The following is a 15,522-nucleotide window of genomic DNA, read 5'->3' as shown; positions in this document are numbered from 1 at the left end:
AAGGGATACGTATACCCCGCAGGGCAAGAGTTATAGCTGGGGGAAGGGCAATTATGATGCCATTAGACGTGACTTAGGATGTGTAGGTTGGAGAAGTACGCTGCAAGGATTGGGCACACTGGATATGTGGAGCTCGTTCAAGGAACAGCTATTGCGTGTTCTTGATAAGTACGTACCAGTCAGGCAGGGAGGAAGGGGTAGAGCGAGGGAACCGTGGTTTACCAAAGAAGTGGAATCTCTTGTTAAGAGGAAGAAGGAGGCCTATGTGAAGATGAGGCGTGAAGTTTCAGTTGGGGCGCTTGATAGTTACAAGGAAGCGAGGAAGGATCTAAACAGAGAGCTAAGACGAGCAAGGAGGGGACATGAGAAGTCTTTGGCAGGTAGGATCAAGGAAAACCCAAAAGCTTTCTATAGGTATGTCAGGAATAAAAGAATGACTAGGGTAAGAGTAGGGCCAGTCAAGGACAGTGGTGGGAAGTTGTGTGTGGAGGCTGAGGAGATAAGCGAGATACTAAATGAATACTTTTCGTCAGTATTCACTCAGGAAAAAGATAATGTTGTGGAGGAGAATGCTGAGACCCAGGCTATTAGAATAGATGGCATTGAGGTGCGTAGGGAAGAAGTGTTGGCAATTCTGGACAAGGTGAAAATAGATAAGTCCCCGGGGCCTGATGGGATTTATCCTAGGATTCTCTGGGAAGCCATTGAAGAGATTGCTGAGCCTTTGGCTTTGATTTTTAGGTCATCATTGGCTACAGGAATAGTGCCAGAGGACTGGAGGGTAGCAAATGTGGTCCCTTTGTTCAAGAAGGGGAGTAGAGATAACCCCGGTAACTATAGGCCGGTGAGCCTCACGTCTGTTGTGGGTAAAGTCTTGGAGAGGATTATAAGAGATACGATTTATAATCATCTAGATAGGAATAATATGATTAGGGATAGTCAGCATGGTTTTGTGAAGGGTAGGTCATGCCTCACAAACCTTATCGAGTTCTTTGAGAAGGTGACTGAACAGGTAGACGAGGGTAGAGCAGTTGATGTGGTGTATATGGATTTCAGTAAAGCGTTTGATAAGGTTCCCCACGGTCGGCTATTGCAGAAAATACGGAAGCTGGGGATTGAGGGTGATTTAGAGATGTGGATCAGAAATTGGCTAGTTGAAAGAAGACAGAGGGTGGTGGTTGATGGCAAATGTTCAGAATGGAGTTCAGTTACGAGTGGCGTACCACAAGGATCTGTTCTGGGGCCGTTGCTGTTTGTCATTTTTATAAATGACCTAGAGGAGGGCACAGAAGGTTGGGTGAGTAAATTTGCAGACGACACTAAAGTCGGTGGAGTTGTAGACAGTGCGGAAGGATGTTGCAGGTTACAGAGGGACATAGATAAGCTGCAGAGCTGGGCTGAGAGGTGGCAAATGGAGTTTAATGTGGAGAAGTGTGAGGTGATTCACTTTGGAAAGAATAACAGGAATGCGGAATATTTGGCTAATGGTAAAATTCTTGGCAGTGTGGATGAGCAGAGGGATCTCGGTGTCCATGTACATAGATCCCTGAAAGTTGCCACCCAGGTTGATAGGGTTGTGAAGAAGGCCTATGGTGTGTTGGCCTTTATTGGTAGAGGGATTGAGTTCCGGAGCCATGAGGTCATGTTGCAGCTGTACAAAACTCTGGTACGGCCACATTTGGAGTATTGCGTACAGTTCTGGCCGCCTCATTATAGGAAGGACGTGGAAGCTTTGGAACGGGTGCAGAGGAGATTTACCAGGATGTTGCCTGGTATGGAGGGAAAATCTTATGAGGAAAGGCTGATGGACTTGAGGTTGTTTTCGTTAGAGAGAAGAAGGTTAAGAGGTGACTTAATAGAGGCATACAAAATGATCAGAGGGTTAGATAGGGTGGACAGTGAGAGCCTTCTCCCGCGGATGGAGGTGGCTAGCACGAGGGGGACATAGCTTTAAATTGAGGGGTAAGAGATATAGGACAGACGTCAGAGGTAGGTTTTTTACGCAAAGAGTGGTAAGGCCGTGGAATGCCCTACCTGCAACAGTAGTGAACTCGCCAACATTGAGGGCATTTAAAAGTCTAATGGATAAGCATATGGATGATAATGGCATAGTGTAGGTTAGATGGCCTTTAGGTTTTGACTTCCCATGTCATAACATAAGAACTAGGAGCAGGAGTAGGCCATCTGGCCCCTCGAGCCTGCTCCCCATTCAATTAGATCATGGCTGATCTTTTGTGGACTCAGCTCCACTTTCCGGCCCGAACACCCTAATCCCTTTATTCTTTAAAAAACTATCTATCTTTACCTTAAAAACATGTAATGAAGGAGCCTCAACTGCTTCACTGGGCAAGGAATTCCATAGATTCACAACCCTTTGGGTGAAGAAGTTCCTCCTAAACTCAGTCCTAAATCTACTTCCCCTTATTTTGAGGCTATGTCCCCTAGTTCTGCTTTCACCCGCCAGTGGAAACAACCTGCCCGCATCTATCCTATCTATTCCCTTCATAATTTTAAATGTTTCTATAAGATCCCCCCTCATCCTTCTAAATTCCAACGAGTACAGTCCCAGTCTACTCAACCTCTCCTCATAATCCAATCCCTTCAGCTCTGGGATTAACCTAGTGAATCTCCTCTGCACACCCTCCAGCGCCAGTACGTCCTTTCTCAAGTAAGGAGACCAAAACTGAACACAATACTCCAGGTGTGGCCGCACTAACACCTTATACAATTGCAACATAACCTCCCTAGTCTTAAACTCCATCCCTCTTGCAATGAAGGACAAATTCCATTTGCCTTCTTAATCACCTGTTGCACTTGTAAACCAACCTTCTGTGACTCATGCACTAGCACACCCAAGTCTCTCTGAACAGCAGCATACTTTAATATTTTATCGTTTAAATAATAATCCCGTTTGCTGTTATTCCTACCAAAATGGATAACCTCACATTTGTCAACATTGTATTCCATCTGCCAGACCCGAGCCCATTCACTTAACTTATCCAAATTCCTCTGCAGTCTTCCAGTATCCTCTGCACTTTTCGCTTTACCACTCATCTTAGTGTCATCTGCAAACTTGGACACATTGCCCTTGGTCCCCAACTCCAAATCATCTATGTAAATTGTGAACAATTGTGGGCCCAACACGGATCCCTGAGGGACACCACTAGCTACTGATTGCCAACCAGAGAAACACCCATTTATCCCAACTCTTTGCTTTCTATTAATTAACCAATCCTCTATCCATGCTACTACTTTACCCTTAATGCCATGCATCTTTATCTTATGCAGCAACCTTTTGTGTGGCACCTTGTCAAAGGCTTTCTGGAAATCCAGATATACCACATCCATCGGCTCCCCGTTATCTACTGCACTGGTAATGTCCTCAAAAAATTCCACTAAATTAGTTAGGCATGACCTGCCTTTTACGAACCCATGCTGCGTCTGCCCAATGGGACAATTTCTATCCAGATGCCTCGCTATTTCTTCCTTGATAATAGATTCCAGCATCTTCCCTATTACCGAAGTTAAGCTCACTGGTCTATAATTTCCTGCTTTCTGCCTACCTCCTTTTTTAAACAGTGGCGTCACGTTTGCTAATTTCCAATCCACCGGGACCACCCCAGAGTCTAGTGAATTTCGGTAAATTATCACTAGTGCATCTGCAATTTCCCTAGCCATCTCTTTTAGCACTCTGGGATGCATTCCATCAGGGCCAGGAGGCTTGCCCATCACTCCCTCCTTAGTGATAACAATCCTCTCAAGGTCCTCACCTGTCATAGCCTCATTTCTATCAGTCGCTGGCATGTTATTTGTGTCTTCCACTGTGAAGACCGACCCAAAAAACCTGTTCAGTTCCTCGGCCATTTCCTCATTTCCCATTATTAAAACTCCCTTCTCATCCTCTAAAGGACCAATATTTACCTTAGCCACTCTTTTTTGTCTTATATATTTGTAAAAACTTTTACTGTCTGTTTTTATATTCTGAGCAAGTTTACTCTCATAATCTATCTTACTCTTCTTTATAGCTTTTTTAGTAGCTTTCTGTTGCCCCCTAAAGATTTCCCAGTCCTCTAATCTCTCAGCAATCTTTGCCACTTTATATGCTTTTTCCTTCAATTTGATACTCTCCCTTATTTCCTTAGATATCCATGGTCGATTTTCCCTCTTTCTTCCGTCCTTCCTTTTTGTTGGTATAAACCTTTGCTGAGCACTGTGAAAAATCGCTTGGAAGGTTCTCCACTGTTCCTCAACTGTTCCACCATAAAGTCTTAGCTCCCAGTCTACCTTAGCTAGTTCTTCTCTCATCCCCTTATAATCTCCTTTGTTTAAACACAAAACACTAGTATTTGATTTTACTTTCTCACCCTCCATCTGTATTTTAAATTCCACCATATTGTGATCGCTCCTTCCGAGAGGATCCCTAACTATGAGATCATGAATCAATCCTGTCTCATTACACAGGACAAGATCTAGGACCGCTTGTTCCCTCGTAGGTTCCATTACATACTGTTCTAGGAAACTATCGCGGATACATTCGATAAACTCCTCCTCACGGTTGCCTTGACCGACCTGGTTAAACCAATCGACATGTAGATTAAAATCCCCCATGATAACTGCTGTACCATTTCTACATGCATCAGTTATTTCTTTGTTTATTGCCTGCCCCACCATCGCGTTACTATTTGGTGGCCGATAGACTACTCCTATCAGTGACTTTTTCACCTTACTATTCCTGATTTCCACCCAAATGGATTCAACTTTATCCTCCATAGCACCGATGTCATCCCTTACTAGTGCCCGGATGTCATCCTTAAATAACAGAGCAACACCACCTCCCTTACCATCCACTCTGTCCTTCCGAATAGTTTGATACCCTCGGATATTTAACTCCCAGTCGTGACCATCCTTTAACCATGTTTCAGTAATGGCCACTAAATCATAGTCATTTACGATGATTTGTGCCACCAACTCATTTACTTTATTCCGAATACTACGAGCATTCAGGTAAAGTACACTTATGTTGGTTTTTTTACCTCTGTTTTGAATCTTAACATCTCCAGTTTTATTCCTTTTGTTATTACTGGGCCTATTCACTGTGCTCCCCTCAGTCACTGTACCTTGTACTGTCGCCCTTATGGATTTCTGACTATGTCTTCTCTGCCTTGCACTTTTCCCCTTACTTCCTTTTGTTTCTGTCCCTCTTTTACTACCTTCCAACTTCCTGCATTGGTTCCCATCCCCCTGCCACATTAGTTTAAACCCTCCCCAACAGCTCTAGAAAACACCCCCCCTAGGACATCGGTTCCAGTCCTGCCCAAGTGCAGACCGTCCGGTTTGTACTGGTCCCACCTCCCCCAGAACCGGTCCCAATGCCCCAGGAATTTGAATCCCTCCCTCTTGCACCATCTCTCGAGCCACGCATTCATCCTATCTATCCTGACATTCCTACTCTGACTAGCTCGTGGCACTGGTAGCAATCCTGAGATTACTACCTTTGAGGTCCTACTTTTTAGTTTAACTCCTAACTCCCTGAATTCCGCTTGTAGGACCTCATCCCGTTTTTTACCTATATCGTTGGTGCCTATGTGCACCACGACAGCTGGCTGTTCACCCTCCCCCCCCCACCCCCAAATGTCCTGCAGCCGCTCCACGCCATCCTTGACCCTTGCACCAGGGAGGCAACATACCATCCTGGAGTCTCGATTGCGTCCACAGAACCGCCTGTCTATTCCCCTTACGATCGAGTCCCCTATCACTATAGCCCTGCCATTTTTCTTCCTGCCCTGCTGTGCAGCAGAGCCAGCCACGGTGCCATGAACCTGGCTGCTGCTGCCTTCCCCTGGTGAGCCATCTCCCTCAACAGTATCCAAAGCGGTATATCTGTTTTGCAGGGAGATGACCGCAGGGGACACCTGCACTGCCTTCCTACTCTTGCTCTTTCTTTTGGTCACCCATTTTCTATCTCCCTCAGTAACCTTCACCTGCGGTGTGACCAACTCGCTAAACGTGCTATCCACGACCTCCTCAGCATCGCGGATGCTCCAAAGTGAGTCCATCCGCAGCTCCAGAGCCGTCAAGCGGTCTAACAAGAGCTGCAACTGAACACACTTCTTGCACGTGAAGGAGCCAGGGACAGTGGACGTGTCCCTGAGCTCCCACATCGCACACGAGGAGCATGACACGGGTCTGGGATCTCCTGCCATGTCTTAAACCCGTGGTAAACTTAAACAACTAGAATTTCAAAATAAAAATAAATAAATTAGACAATGAAAAGAAAAAGAGAGACTACTTACCAGGGTTAAAAAGCACCTCCTCCTCACACTCTGCACCGAATTTCCTCACTGCACCAAATTACCATGTTTCAATCCCCCACTCTGGATGAGTCTCACTCCGCATGAGTCTCCTGGAAAAGTGCTCGCTTACTGTGTGCGCTGTCTGTCTGTCTTTTATACAGACCTCAGCTAACCGATGACTCAAAAAATACCTTAACTACAAAGAGAAGAATACAATGTGCCCCTAAACAGGCCTCAGGTGATTTACAGATAACTGCCTCTCAGCAATTAGGGTGGGGGCAGCTTCAACCAATCAGACACTAAGCTCCACACTGCACTTTTAACTGAAAAACAGCAGAATTAGATTTTCCACTTACCTTTGCTGATTTACCTCACTGCACCAAATTACCAAGTTTCAATCTCCCACTCTGTATGAGTCTCACTCCGGATGAGTCTCCTGCAAAAGTCGGTGCAACATCGTGGGCCGAAGGGCCTGTACTGCGCTGTATCGTTCTATGTTCTATAATCATACGCTTCCAGTAATAGCACCAGGCGCTGGACACAAACCGAGGCTATGGGAGGAATCCACGGCCCTCCTTGAAAGGTCCCAGAAGGGTCTTATGGCCATCAGGATGTAGTGCCCGTAGACGTTCTTCTTCCTCCACCTGGACATCCGTTTCTCCAGATCAGACATTTTCTAAGATGCAAATAGGTGGAGTACGGGGCCAGCACCGGGCTATGCCTGAGTACCTGAAGGGTTACGTGGGGAAGATGCAAGAACATTGAAGAAGATTGAAGACAGCGTGCTCTGATCGAACACCTGTGTGGTGGTCCTCGAACGTGAACGTGCAGAGATCTTGCTGGACATCCATAATGGTCACCCGGGAGTGTCTGAAATGCTCGCTCAGAGCTACGTCTGGTGGCCCAGCAGACGTGGGCATTGCACGAGTAGCCCAGCGATGCCCCAATGTCAGGTGCATCATCGATTATTCCCCCCCACCCCCCTCGCACTCCAGCTGAGGGAATAGCCCGGAAGACCTTGGGCCCGGGTTCATATCGAATTTGCAGGCCCTTTCTCGGGGGCAATGTTCCTCTTCCTGGTAGACACTAGTAGCTGGAAGTGGCCATGACTGCCAGATTTTCAGTATGTATGGAATACCTGAGGTACTGGTGTCTGATAATGGCCAGGAGTTTGCAGCATTCGATTCCGCAAATGGGACCCAATGCATGAGGACTGGTTCCTGCCACCTGGCTTCAAACGGACTTGCCGAAAGATTTAAGTTGGGCACAAAGAGGCTGGCTGAGATACTTGCCTGGTGTGTTTTTTTATGTTGTACCACACGGGCGTCGCATCAGCAGAGCTCTTAATGGGCCGTCGACTCTCCACCCGCCTGATCATCGACGTCCCTGATCTGGGCGGGAGGGTCCGACAGGACTAGTCTGAGATTAACAGCGGTCACCATCCCCATGGTGACTGGGTGCACGTCTGGAACTTTCGCGTTGGGGTGTCATCTTGGCAACCACTGCCCGGTATCCTCCAAGGTCCGGGCTCGAGGGCGGGAATTCAATCGCCATGAGGATCATTTTGTTGGAGCCTCGAGCATAGCTGCAGCAAAATATCCCAGCACTCTTGTTATAAAGGCTGACATGCTATTAGCATTTTATTGGTTTTCCTTTTGACTTGGTAACAATCATAGCATGTTTGATCTTTGGGTACAGACTGCCAAATCTCTTTGCACCCCACAGTACCTAACTTTTTTGAAATAAATTTAGAGAACCCAATTTTTTTTCCAATTAAGGGGCAATTTAGCGTGCCCAATCCACCTACCCTGCACATCTTTGAGTTGTGTGGGTGAAACCGACGCAGACACGGGGAGAATGCAAACTCCACACGGACAGTGATGCAGGGTCAGGATTCGAACCCAGGTCCCCAGCGCCGGAGGCAGCAATGCTAACAACTGTGCCGCCGTGCTGCCCCAGTTCCTAACTTTTCACCATTTAAATAATACTCTGATTTCAAAAAGATAACCTCACAGTGTCAAATTCATCTGCTTCAGTTTCACCTGCTCACTTCATTTATCAATATCTCTATAAGTTGGTGTGCCCACCTACAGTACAACCAGTTATTCTCAAACTCTGTTATCTGGCACTCTATTGTCTTATCCATGTTATCAATTCAGCTAATAGTTGAGAGATGACACATTTCTTGTGGGATACTACCGATCACATCCTTCCAATTTGGGTACATAACCATCCACCCAATTTCCTTGTCTTCCACTGTCTAACCAATCTTCGAAGTGGGTCAATAATTCTCTTTCAAATGCATGAGCTTTAATTTTTGCTAATAGTCTCTTATCAAATGCCCTCCGAAGTCCTATAGAAAATGAGATCCAAAGACGTATTGCCTGTCTACAGTATTACCATAATTATATCCTCAAAGTCAAGTCAGCTTGTTAGACTTGACCCACCCTTTACAAATCCAAGTAGCTCTCATCAGCTTGAATTTCTGCTAAGTGATCAATCAGCCTTTCCTTAATTATAGAAATGCAAAGCATAGGAATATAGAGCATGACGCATCATATGCTGGTTGTAGCTGAATCCCATTTTCTGGCTAATTATAGTTTACAGAACCTTTTGAGCGCATATTCAAGCACAGAATTTATAATTATACTGTTTTATTTTGAAAGTTATTTAATATATAATGATTTAGGAAAGTATAGTATAATGTATTTTTCTGATGATAAAGTTCTTCAGGACCCAACTACAGGAAACCTCACTTAAAGTTGTTGATTAGTTTCTGGTAATGTGGAATGATGTTATGCAAAGTAGTCTGTCTCAGGCTTATAGCCCCCTCTCAAGATTGCCTGCTCTCCATCTTAGCCAAGACGCAACTCTCTCAGGCTCAAGATGGGAGGTACATGGGGTGTCAAGGTGGCTGGCAACATTACCGTGACGCAGTGAGAATTCAACATTCTAATTGGAAGCGACATTACAGCAAAACGACATTGCACAGAACAACATTAAGCAAGATATTCTTGTACTCTTTTCACATCAGGTGTAATGGGAAAATCTAATTCAGTGACATCGTTTCACTTAAACTCACATTTTTCAGGAACACAACTACAACATTAAGTGAAGACTTACTGATTTTTTGCAAGGTGACTAAGGTTTCTGCTTCTACCATTCTCTCTGGCAGTAAGTACCAGACCCCCACCATCCACCCGGTGAAAAAATCTTATCAACTGCCCTCTAAATCTCCTGCCAATTATTTTAAATCTATGCTTCCTTGTATCAGTCTCTCTGCTCAGGCAAATAAGTTATGCCAATCCACACCACAGGCTCTGCAGTTTTATGCACCTCAACTAGATTTTTTACACAGGGTAGTTGTTGCCTGGAACTCGCTGCCGGGGGAGGTGGTGGAAGCAGGGACGATAGTGATGTTTAAGGGGCATCTTGACAAATACATGAATAGGATGGGAATAGAGGGATACAGACCAGGAAGTGTAGAAGATTTTAGTTTAGACGGGCAGCATGGTCGGCACAGACTTGGAGGGCCGAAGGGCCTTTTGCTGTGCTGTACTTTTCTTTGTTCTTTGTTGTTAAAACTCCTCACTGTCATCTCTGCTTTAAGGCCATTGCTAAAATGTTCCATTCCAAGGGGTAGCACGATGGCGCAGTGGTTGGCACTGCTGCCTCACAGAGCCGAGGACCCGGGGTCGATCCCGACACTGGGACACTGTCCGTCTGGAGTTTGCACATTCACCTCGAGTCTGCCTGGGTCTCACCCCGATAAATCCAAAGATGTGCAGGTTAGTTGGTTTGGCCACACTAAATTGCCCCTTAATTGGAAAAAAAAAAAGAATAGGGTACTCCACATTTATTTAAAAAAATAATAAAACAAAATGTTCCATTCCTGACAACACTTTGTAAATTTCCTTCGTTCCCTCTAAGTGCGACCTTATCCTGGAATGCTGTGACCAGAACTATATGCAGCATTTAGCTGTGGCCCAGCGAGTGTTTTTCCAGCTCGTGATTAATCTCCCAGTTCTGTGCTCTGCCTCAGCTAATAAAGTATCTAGTATACCTTAATCACCATCCTGTCTATCTGTACTGCTGCCTTCAGGGATCTGTGCATCAAGCTTCCTTTCTTTCTCTCCACTTCTAGTATCCTTCCATTTATTGTATATTCCCTTGCCTTGTTCTAAATGACAGTTTATATTGTCCTTCAATTTTTTGCAGTGACTTGTCCATCAAAATTAGATTGTCTGGCCTGCAGTTACTTGCTCTAACCTTTTATTCTCAGCCGCCTTCAAGTCGTTTGGCAGAAGGGCGGTACGGTGGCATAGTGGTTAGCAGAGGATCCGGGTTCAATCCCGGCCCCAGGTAACTGTACTTGTGGAGTTTTCACGTTCTCCCCATGTCTGCCCCCACAACCCAAAGATGTGCAGGATTGGTGGATTGGCCACACTAAATTGCCTTTAATTGGGGGAAAAAAAGTCTTCCGGCACAACACCTGTAGGATTGAAAAAATTCCTCCCTTGCGTCTCTTAGCAAATGGATACGCACCATCTGGGTCTTGTGGTTTATTCACCTTTAAAAATGCTAAACCCCTTGACAGTTTCTTGCGCTGTGTTTATACCATCTTCCTCTTTACCTGCAATATCTGTTTCAGCCTTTCTCTTCAGAAGAGAAAACAATTACTAACTCGAACAGAGAAAATTATGATCTGGATTTCAGTTACACGCAAGCAAACTCAGTCCTAACTTTCCAAAGGGCTATCTAATTGAAATGCAAAAACATGATGTGGAACGAGTAGGGGAGTTGGACCAGTTGGATAACTCTTTCCAAAAGCAAATACTGAAGGGCTGAATGGCTTCCTTCTGTGTAGTTCTGATTCTAGTTAACCCACGGGAGAATTAATGACAGATGTGGTGGTTTGTGACATTAAACTCCAGGAGAGAAATTAAAGAATGTTAAGATATTTAGTGTGTGAATATGTGTACATTCCCTTGTTACCACTGTACACAACAGATGCTCAGCTAACTTGTGATTAGTGTTGCTGATTTTTAAAAAAATCTCAAGCCCATGTTTGTGCTATATTTTAATTTGTACAATGATGTGAAATACTATTTTCTCAGCATAAACTCCAGTGGGAGATGCGGCAGAGGGAAGAGGAAATTGAGGAGTTACAGAAGGCACTCAGCGATATGCAGGTTTACCTCTTTCAAGAGCGTGAACATGCACTGAGACTCTATGCTGAAAATGACCGGCTAAAGATCAGGTAGGAAATCAGATTTCAGTGAATAGTTGCTGTGGCAAGATCTCCGAAAAGCAGGACTGCAATGTTCCTGAGACAAAATATGTTCAAATTAGAAGGAGATGGCACCAAATACCAGGTGTAATAGGTGTTTGTTTGGTGGATGTTAGAAGTTGATGCCATACCAAAATTTGGATGAAAATTATGCTGAAGCAGACAGTTACCACTGTTGGCTTTCATCTGGCCTCTCCACCACAACGAGCACCTACTTCTACTTCGAAAGTGCTGCCCACCTCAGCAAATCAGGCGCAGATAGTACATATCATTCCTGGTTCGAATCCCATACAGATTTAACTTCCGGTGTTGCTTTGGCCAGTCTTGCATCCCCATATCTTGATAAAAACTGAACAATATTAAATTTCCCTGGTGTTGAGTTGACATTTTGTCAAATTTGGTCATTATAGGGAGTTGGAAGATCGGAAAAAGATTCAACATCTCTTGGCCCTGGTGGGCCCTGAAGCAGAAGCAACCACGTACTTTCACAAAGAACCACCTCACAAGGTAATGTCGCTTTCTCCATGGGCTGAGTGAAGGAATAGCTCTTCATCTTTTTTGTATTTGGAGAATCCAGTTACAAATTTATTCTTCAGTTTCCATCAACTGTTCAGGTTTTGTCAATGTATTCTTAACAGTTCATCATCATGGTGCAAGATTATTGTTTTGCAATTGGTGCCTGTAACTTTCCTTGGATCTCACTATTCTTTCTGGCTTTCCCTTTTACAATAATCCATGTGCCCGGGCTTATACTTCATTTCTCATGGCCTGATTTGATATCTCAAAGCTCTCCTGAATTTATTTCAGAAACCGCTGCCTGAATAAATGCTCTCCTCCCTGCATGCGTGGCATTCGGATGTCCTGCAAAAATTGAACTAATAGTAGATCTCTCAAAAGCCAGGGGATGGTTGCGCATTGTTGAATTCCTGCCATGTCGTAATTGATACGGCCTGTGACCCCAGACACCTGGAGTGTGTTTTGCATATATTGTCCATGAACAAAGAACAAAGAAAAGCACAGGATCAGGCCCTTCGGCCCTCCAAGCCTGCGCTGACCATGCTGCTCATCTCACCTGAAACCTTCTACACTTCCGGGGTGTGTATCCCTCTATTCCCATCCTATTCATATATTTGTCAAGACGCCCCTTAAACGTCACTATCGTACCTGCTTCCACCACCTTCTTCTATGCACCCACTATCCTTTGTGTAAAAAAAAGATCCATTGCACATTGTGGGTTACTGAATGGGAAAATTAAGGGTTGATGCTCCAACCATAAAGGTCAAACTGGTTCTAGTTTTCATTGGCATCAAAACATTTATTTTTCAAACAACCCTATTCCTCTAATGTACGGGCAGCACGGTAGCATGGTGGTTAGCATAAATGCTTCACAGCTCCAGGGTTCCAGGTTCGATTCCCGGCTGGGTCACTGTCTGTGTGGAGTCTGTACGTCCTCCCCGTGTGTGCGTGGGTTTCCTCCGGGTGCTCCGGTTTCCTCCCACAGTCCAAAGATGTGCGGGTTAGGTGGATTGGCCATCCTAAATTGCCCGTAGTGTCCTAAAAAGTAAGGTTAAGGGGGGGTTGTTGGGTTACGGGTATAGGGTGGATACGTGGGTTTGAGTAGGGTGATCATTGCTCGGCACAACATCGAGGGCCGAAGGGCCTGTTCTGTGCTGTACTGTTCTATGTTCTATGTTCTATCTATCTCCTTTCGACTTTGCCCCTTGCACCTTTAAACTTATGTCCCTGAAAAATTGACTCTTCCATCCTGGGAATAAGCTTCTGACTATCCACTCTGTCCATGCCCCTCATAATTTTGTAGACTTGCTAGAGCAGTTGTCAATTTAAAATTCAATAAAATCCTTTGGAGATTTCAACAGTCACAGTGTGATTTCTCTTGCTTATCCCATTGCTAAAAGGATTTTAGCCTTGCTCCAAAATTCAAATTTTCACACATTCTCCTGAATTCATCATTGGCTAATTCTTCATTGTCCATCAAGAATTTAGCTGGTGCTCCCAGCCTTGTTCCTATCCATCTCTCCCATTATTTTATTGATAATTACTTTTTTGTCTTTAAAAAATCCTGTTGACAGACTAAATCTAGTTGCTACATCTACAAAATGTAGAAAAATATGTTTTTCTTTATCCCATACTTTGAGATCCATTGCTAGTTTCAAAAAGTCTCACCAATGGGCAGCACAGTAGCACAAGTGGCTAGCACTGTGACTTCACAGCTCCAGGGTCCCAGGTTCGATTCGTGGCTTGGGTCACTGTCTGTGAGGAGTCTGCACGTTCTCCCCATGTCTGTGTGGGTTTCCTCCGGGTGCTCCGGTTTCCTCCCACAATCCAAAGACCTGCAGGTTAGGTAGATTGGCCATGATAAATTGCCCTTAGTGTCCAAATAAATTTCGGAGGGGTTATTAAGTTATGGGGATAGGGTGGAAGTGAGGGCTTAAGTGGGTTGATGCAGACTTCATCGGCCCAATGGCGGCCTCCTGCATGTACGTTCTATGTTCAATGTTTGTGATGGTGTTATCCTGTATCTTATCGAAATATCACAATTTTGGGATATGCATAAAAGGACTGCAAATTGTCAATCTAGCAAAAACAATTGCTTCATAATGCTACATATCCAAATTAATTTGGGCCATTTACATTAATGGCTTGCTTAACGGAAAAGATATCTCACACGATACCTACTTGATAGGGCAGCATGTTTGCACAATTGCTTCACAGCTCCAGGGTCCCAGGATCGATTCCTGGCTTGGGTCACTGTCTGTGGGGAGTCTGCATGTTCTCCCCATGTCTGCGTGAGTTTCCTCCGGGTGCTCCGGTTTCCTCCCACAGTCCAAAGATGTGTGGATGTGTCTTCGATTGACGAAGCTGAATTGCCCCTAGTGTCTAAAATATGTTAGGTGGAGTTACGGGGATAGGGTCGAGGTGTGGGCTTAGGTGAAATGAAATGAAATGAAAATCACATATTGGCACAAGTAGGCTTCAATGAAGTTACTGTGAAAAGCCCCCAGTCGCCACATTCGGGCACTAGGGTGCTCTTTACAATAGACGGTGCAAACTCAAAGGGCTGAATGGCCTCCTTCTCCACTGTAAATTTTATGATAGGTCAACATTCTTTGTCCATTCCTAATTGCTCAGTGGTGCTCAGCAACCACCGCAAACTGCTGCAGTCCATGAGGTGTTAAGGAGGGAACTCTGACCCAGGAGGATTTTGACCCAGCGACAATGTACAAACGGCAATATATTTTCAAGTGACTTGGATGGGAACTTGCAGGTGGTGGCGTTCCCATGCATCTGCTGTCCTTGTTCTGGATGATAGAGGTTCTCGTTTGGAAGTTGCTGTAGAAGGATCCTTGGTGGGTTCCAGCAGTGCATACAAGGCCACTAAGAACAGAGGACAAAGAACAAAGAAAAGTACAGCACAGGAACAGGCCCCTAGGCCCTCCAAGCCCGTGCCGACCATGCTGCCCGACTAAACTACAATCTTCTAAACTTCCTGGGTCCGTATCCCTCTATTACCATCCTATTCATGTATTTATCAAGATGCCCCTTAAATGTCACCATTGTGCATCGGTTGTCAAAGAAGTGAATGTTGAAGGTGGTGATGTGGTGCCGATCAACCGGGCATCCTTGACCTGGATAGTGTTGAGCTTCTTGAGTGTTGTTGGAGCTGCAGCCATCCAGGCAAGTGGAAAGTTTTCCATTACACTCCTGACTTGTGCCTTGTTGATGGTGGTCAGGCTTTGGAGAGTCAGGAGGTGAGTTACTCTCTGCAGGATCCCTCTTGTCTGACCTGATCTGGTAGCCACAGTATTTATATGGCGAGTCCAGTTCAGGTACTGGTCATGATAATTCCCAGGATATTGATGGTGGGGATTTCAACCAAAGTAATGTCATTGAATGTCATGGGAGGATGGTTAGATTATC

General features: G+C 45.0%; 1 protein-coding gene across 1 annotated transcript in view; it reads left to right on the top strand.

The window, feature by feature from the left end:
• The window catches only part of ccdc77 (coiled-coil domain containing 77), a 134,494-nt gene that overhangs the window by 13,200 nt on the left and 105,772 nt on the right, over nt 1–15,522 (top strand). Inside the window, exons 3-4 of the mRNA XM_038780848.1 lie at nt 11,411–11,553; nt 11,994–12,090. Coding sequence (XP_038636776.1) covers nt 11,411–11,553; nt 11,994–12,090 — 240 coding nt within the window. The remainder of the gene's footprint in view (nt 1–11,410; nt 11,554–11,993; nt 12,091–15,522) is intronic.

Source organism: Scyliorhinus canicula, chromosome 20, assembly GCF_902713615.1.
Source record: "Scyliorhinus canicula chromosome 20, sScyCan1.1, whole genome shotgun sequence".
Taxonomy (NCBI): Eukaryota; Metazoa; Chordata; class Chondrichthyes; order Carcharhiniformes; family Scyliorhinidae; genus Scyliorhinus; species Scyliorhinus canicula.
Note: the sequence above shows the minus strand (reverse complement) of the source record. Positions and strands in the feature narration are given on the sequence as shown.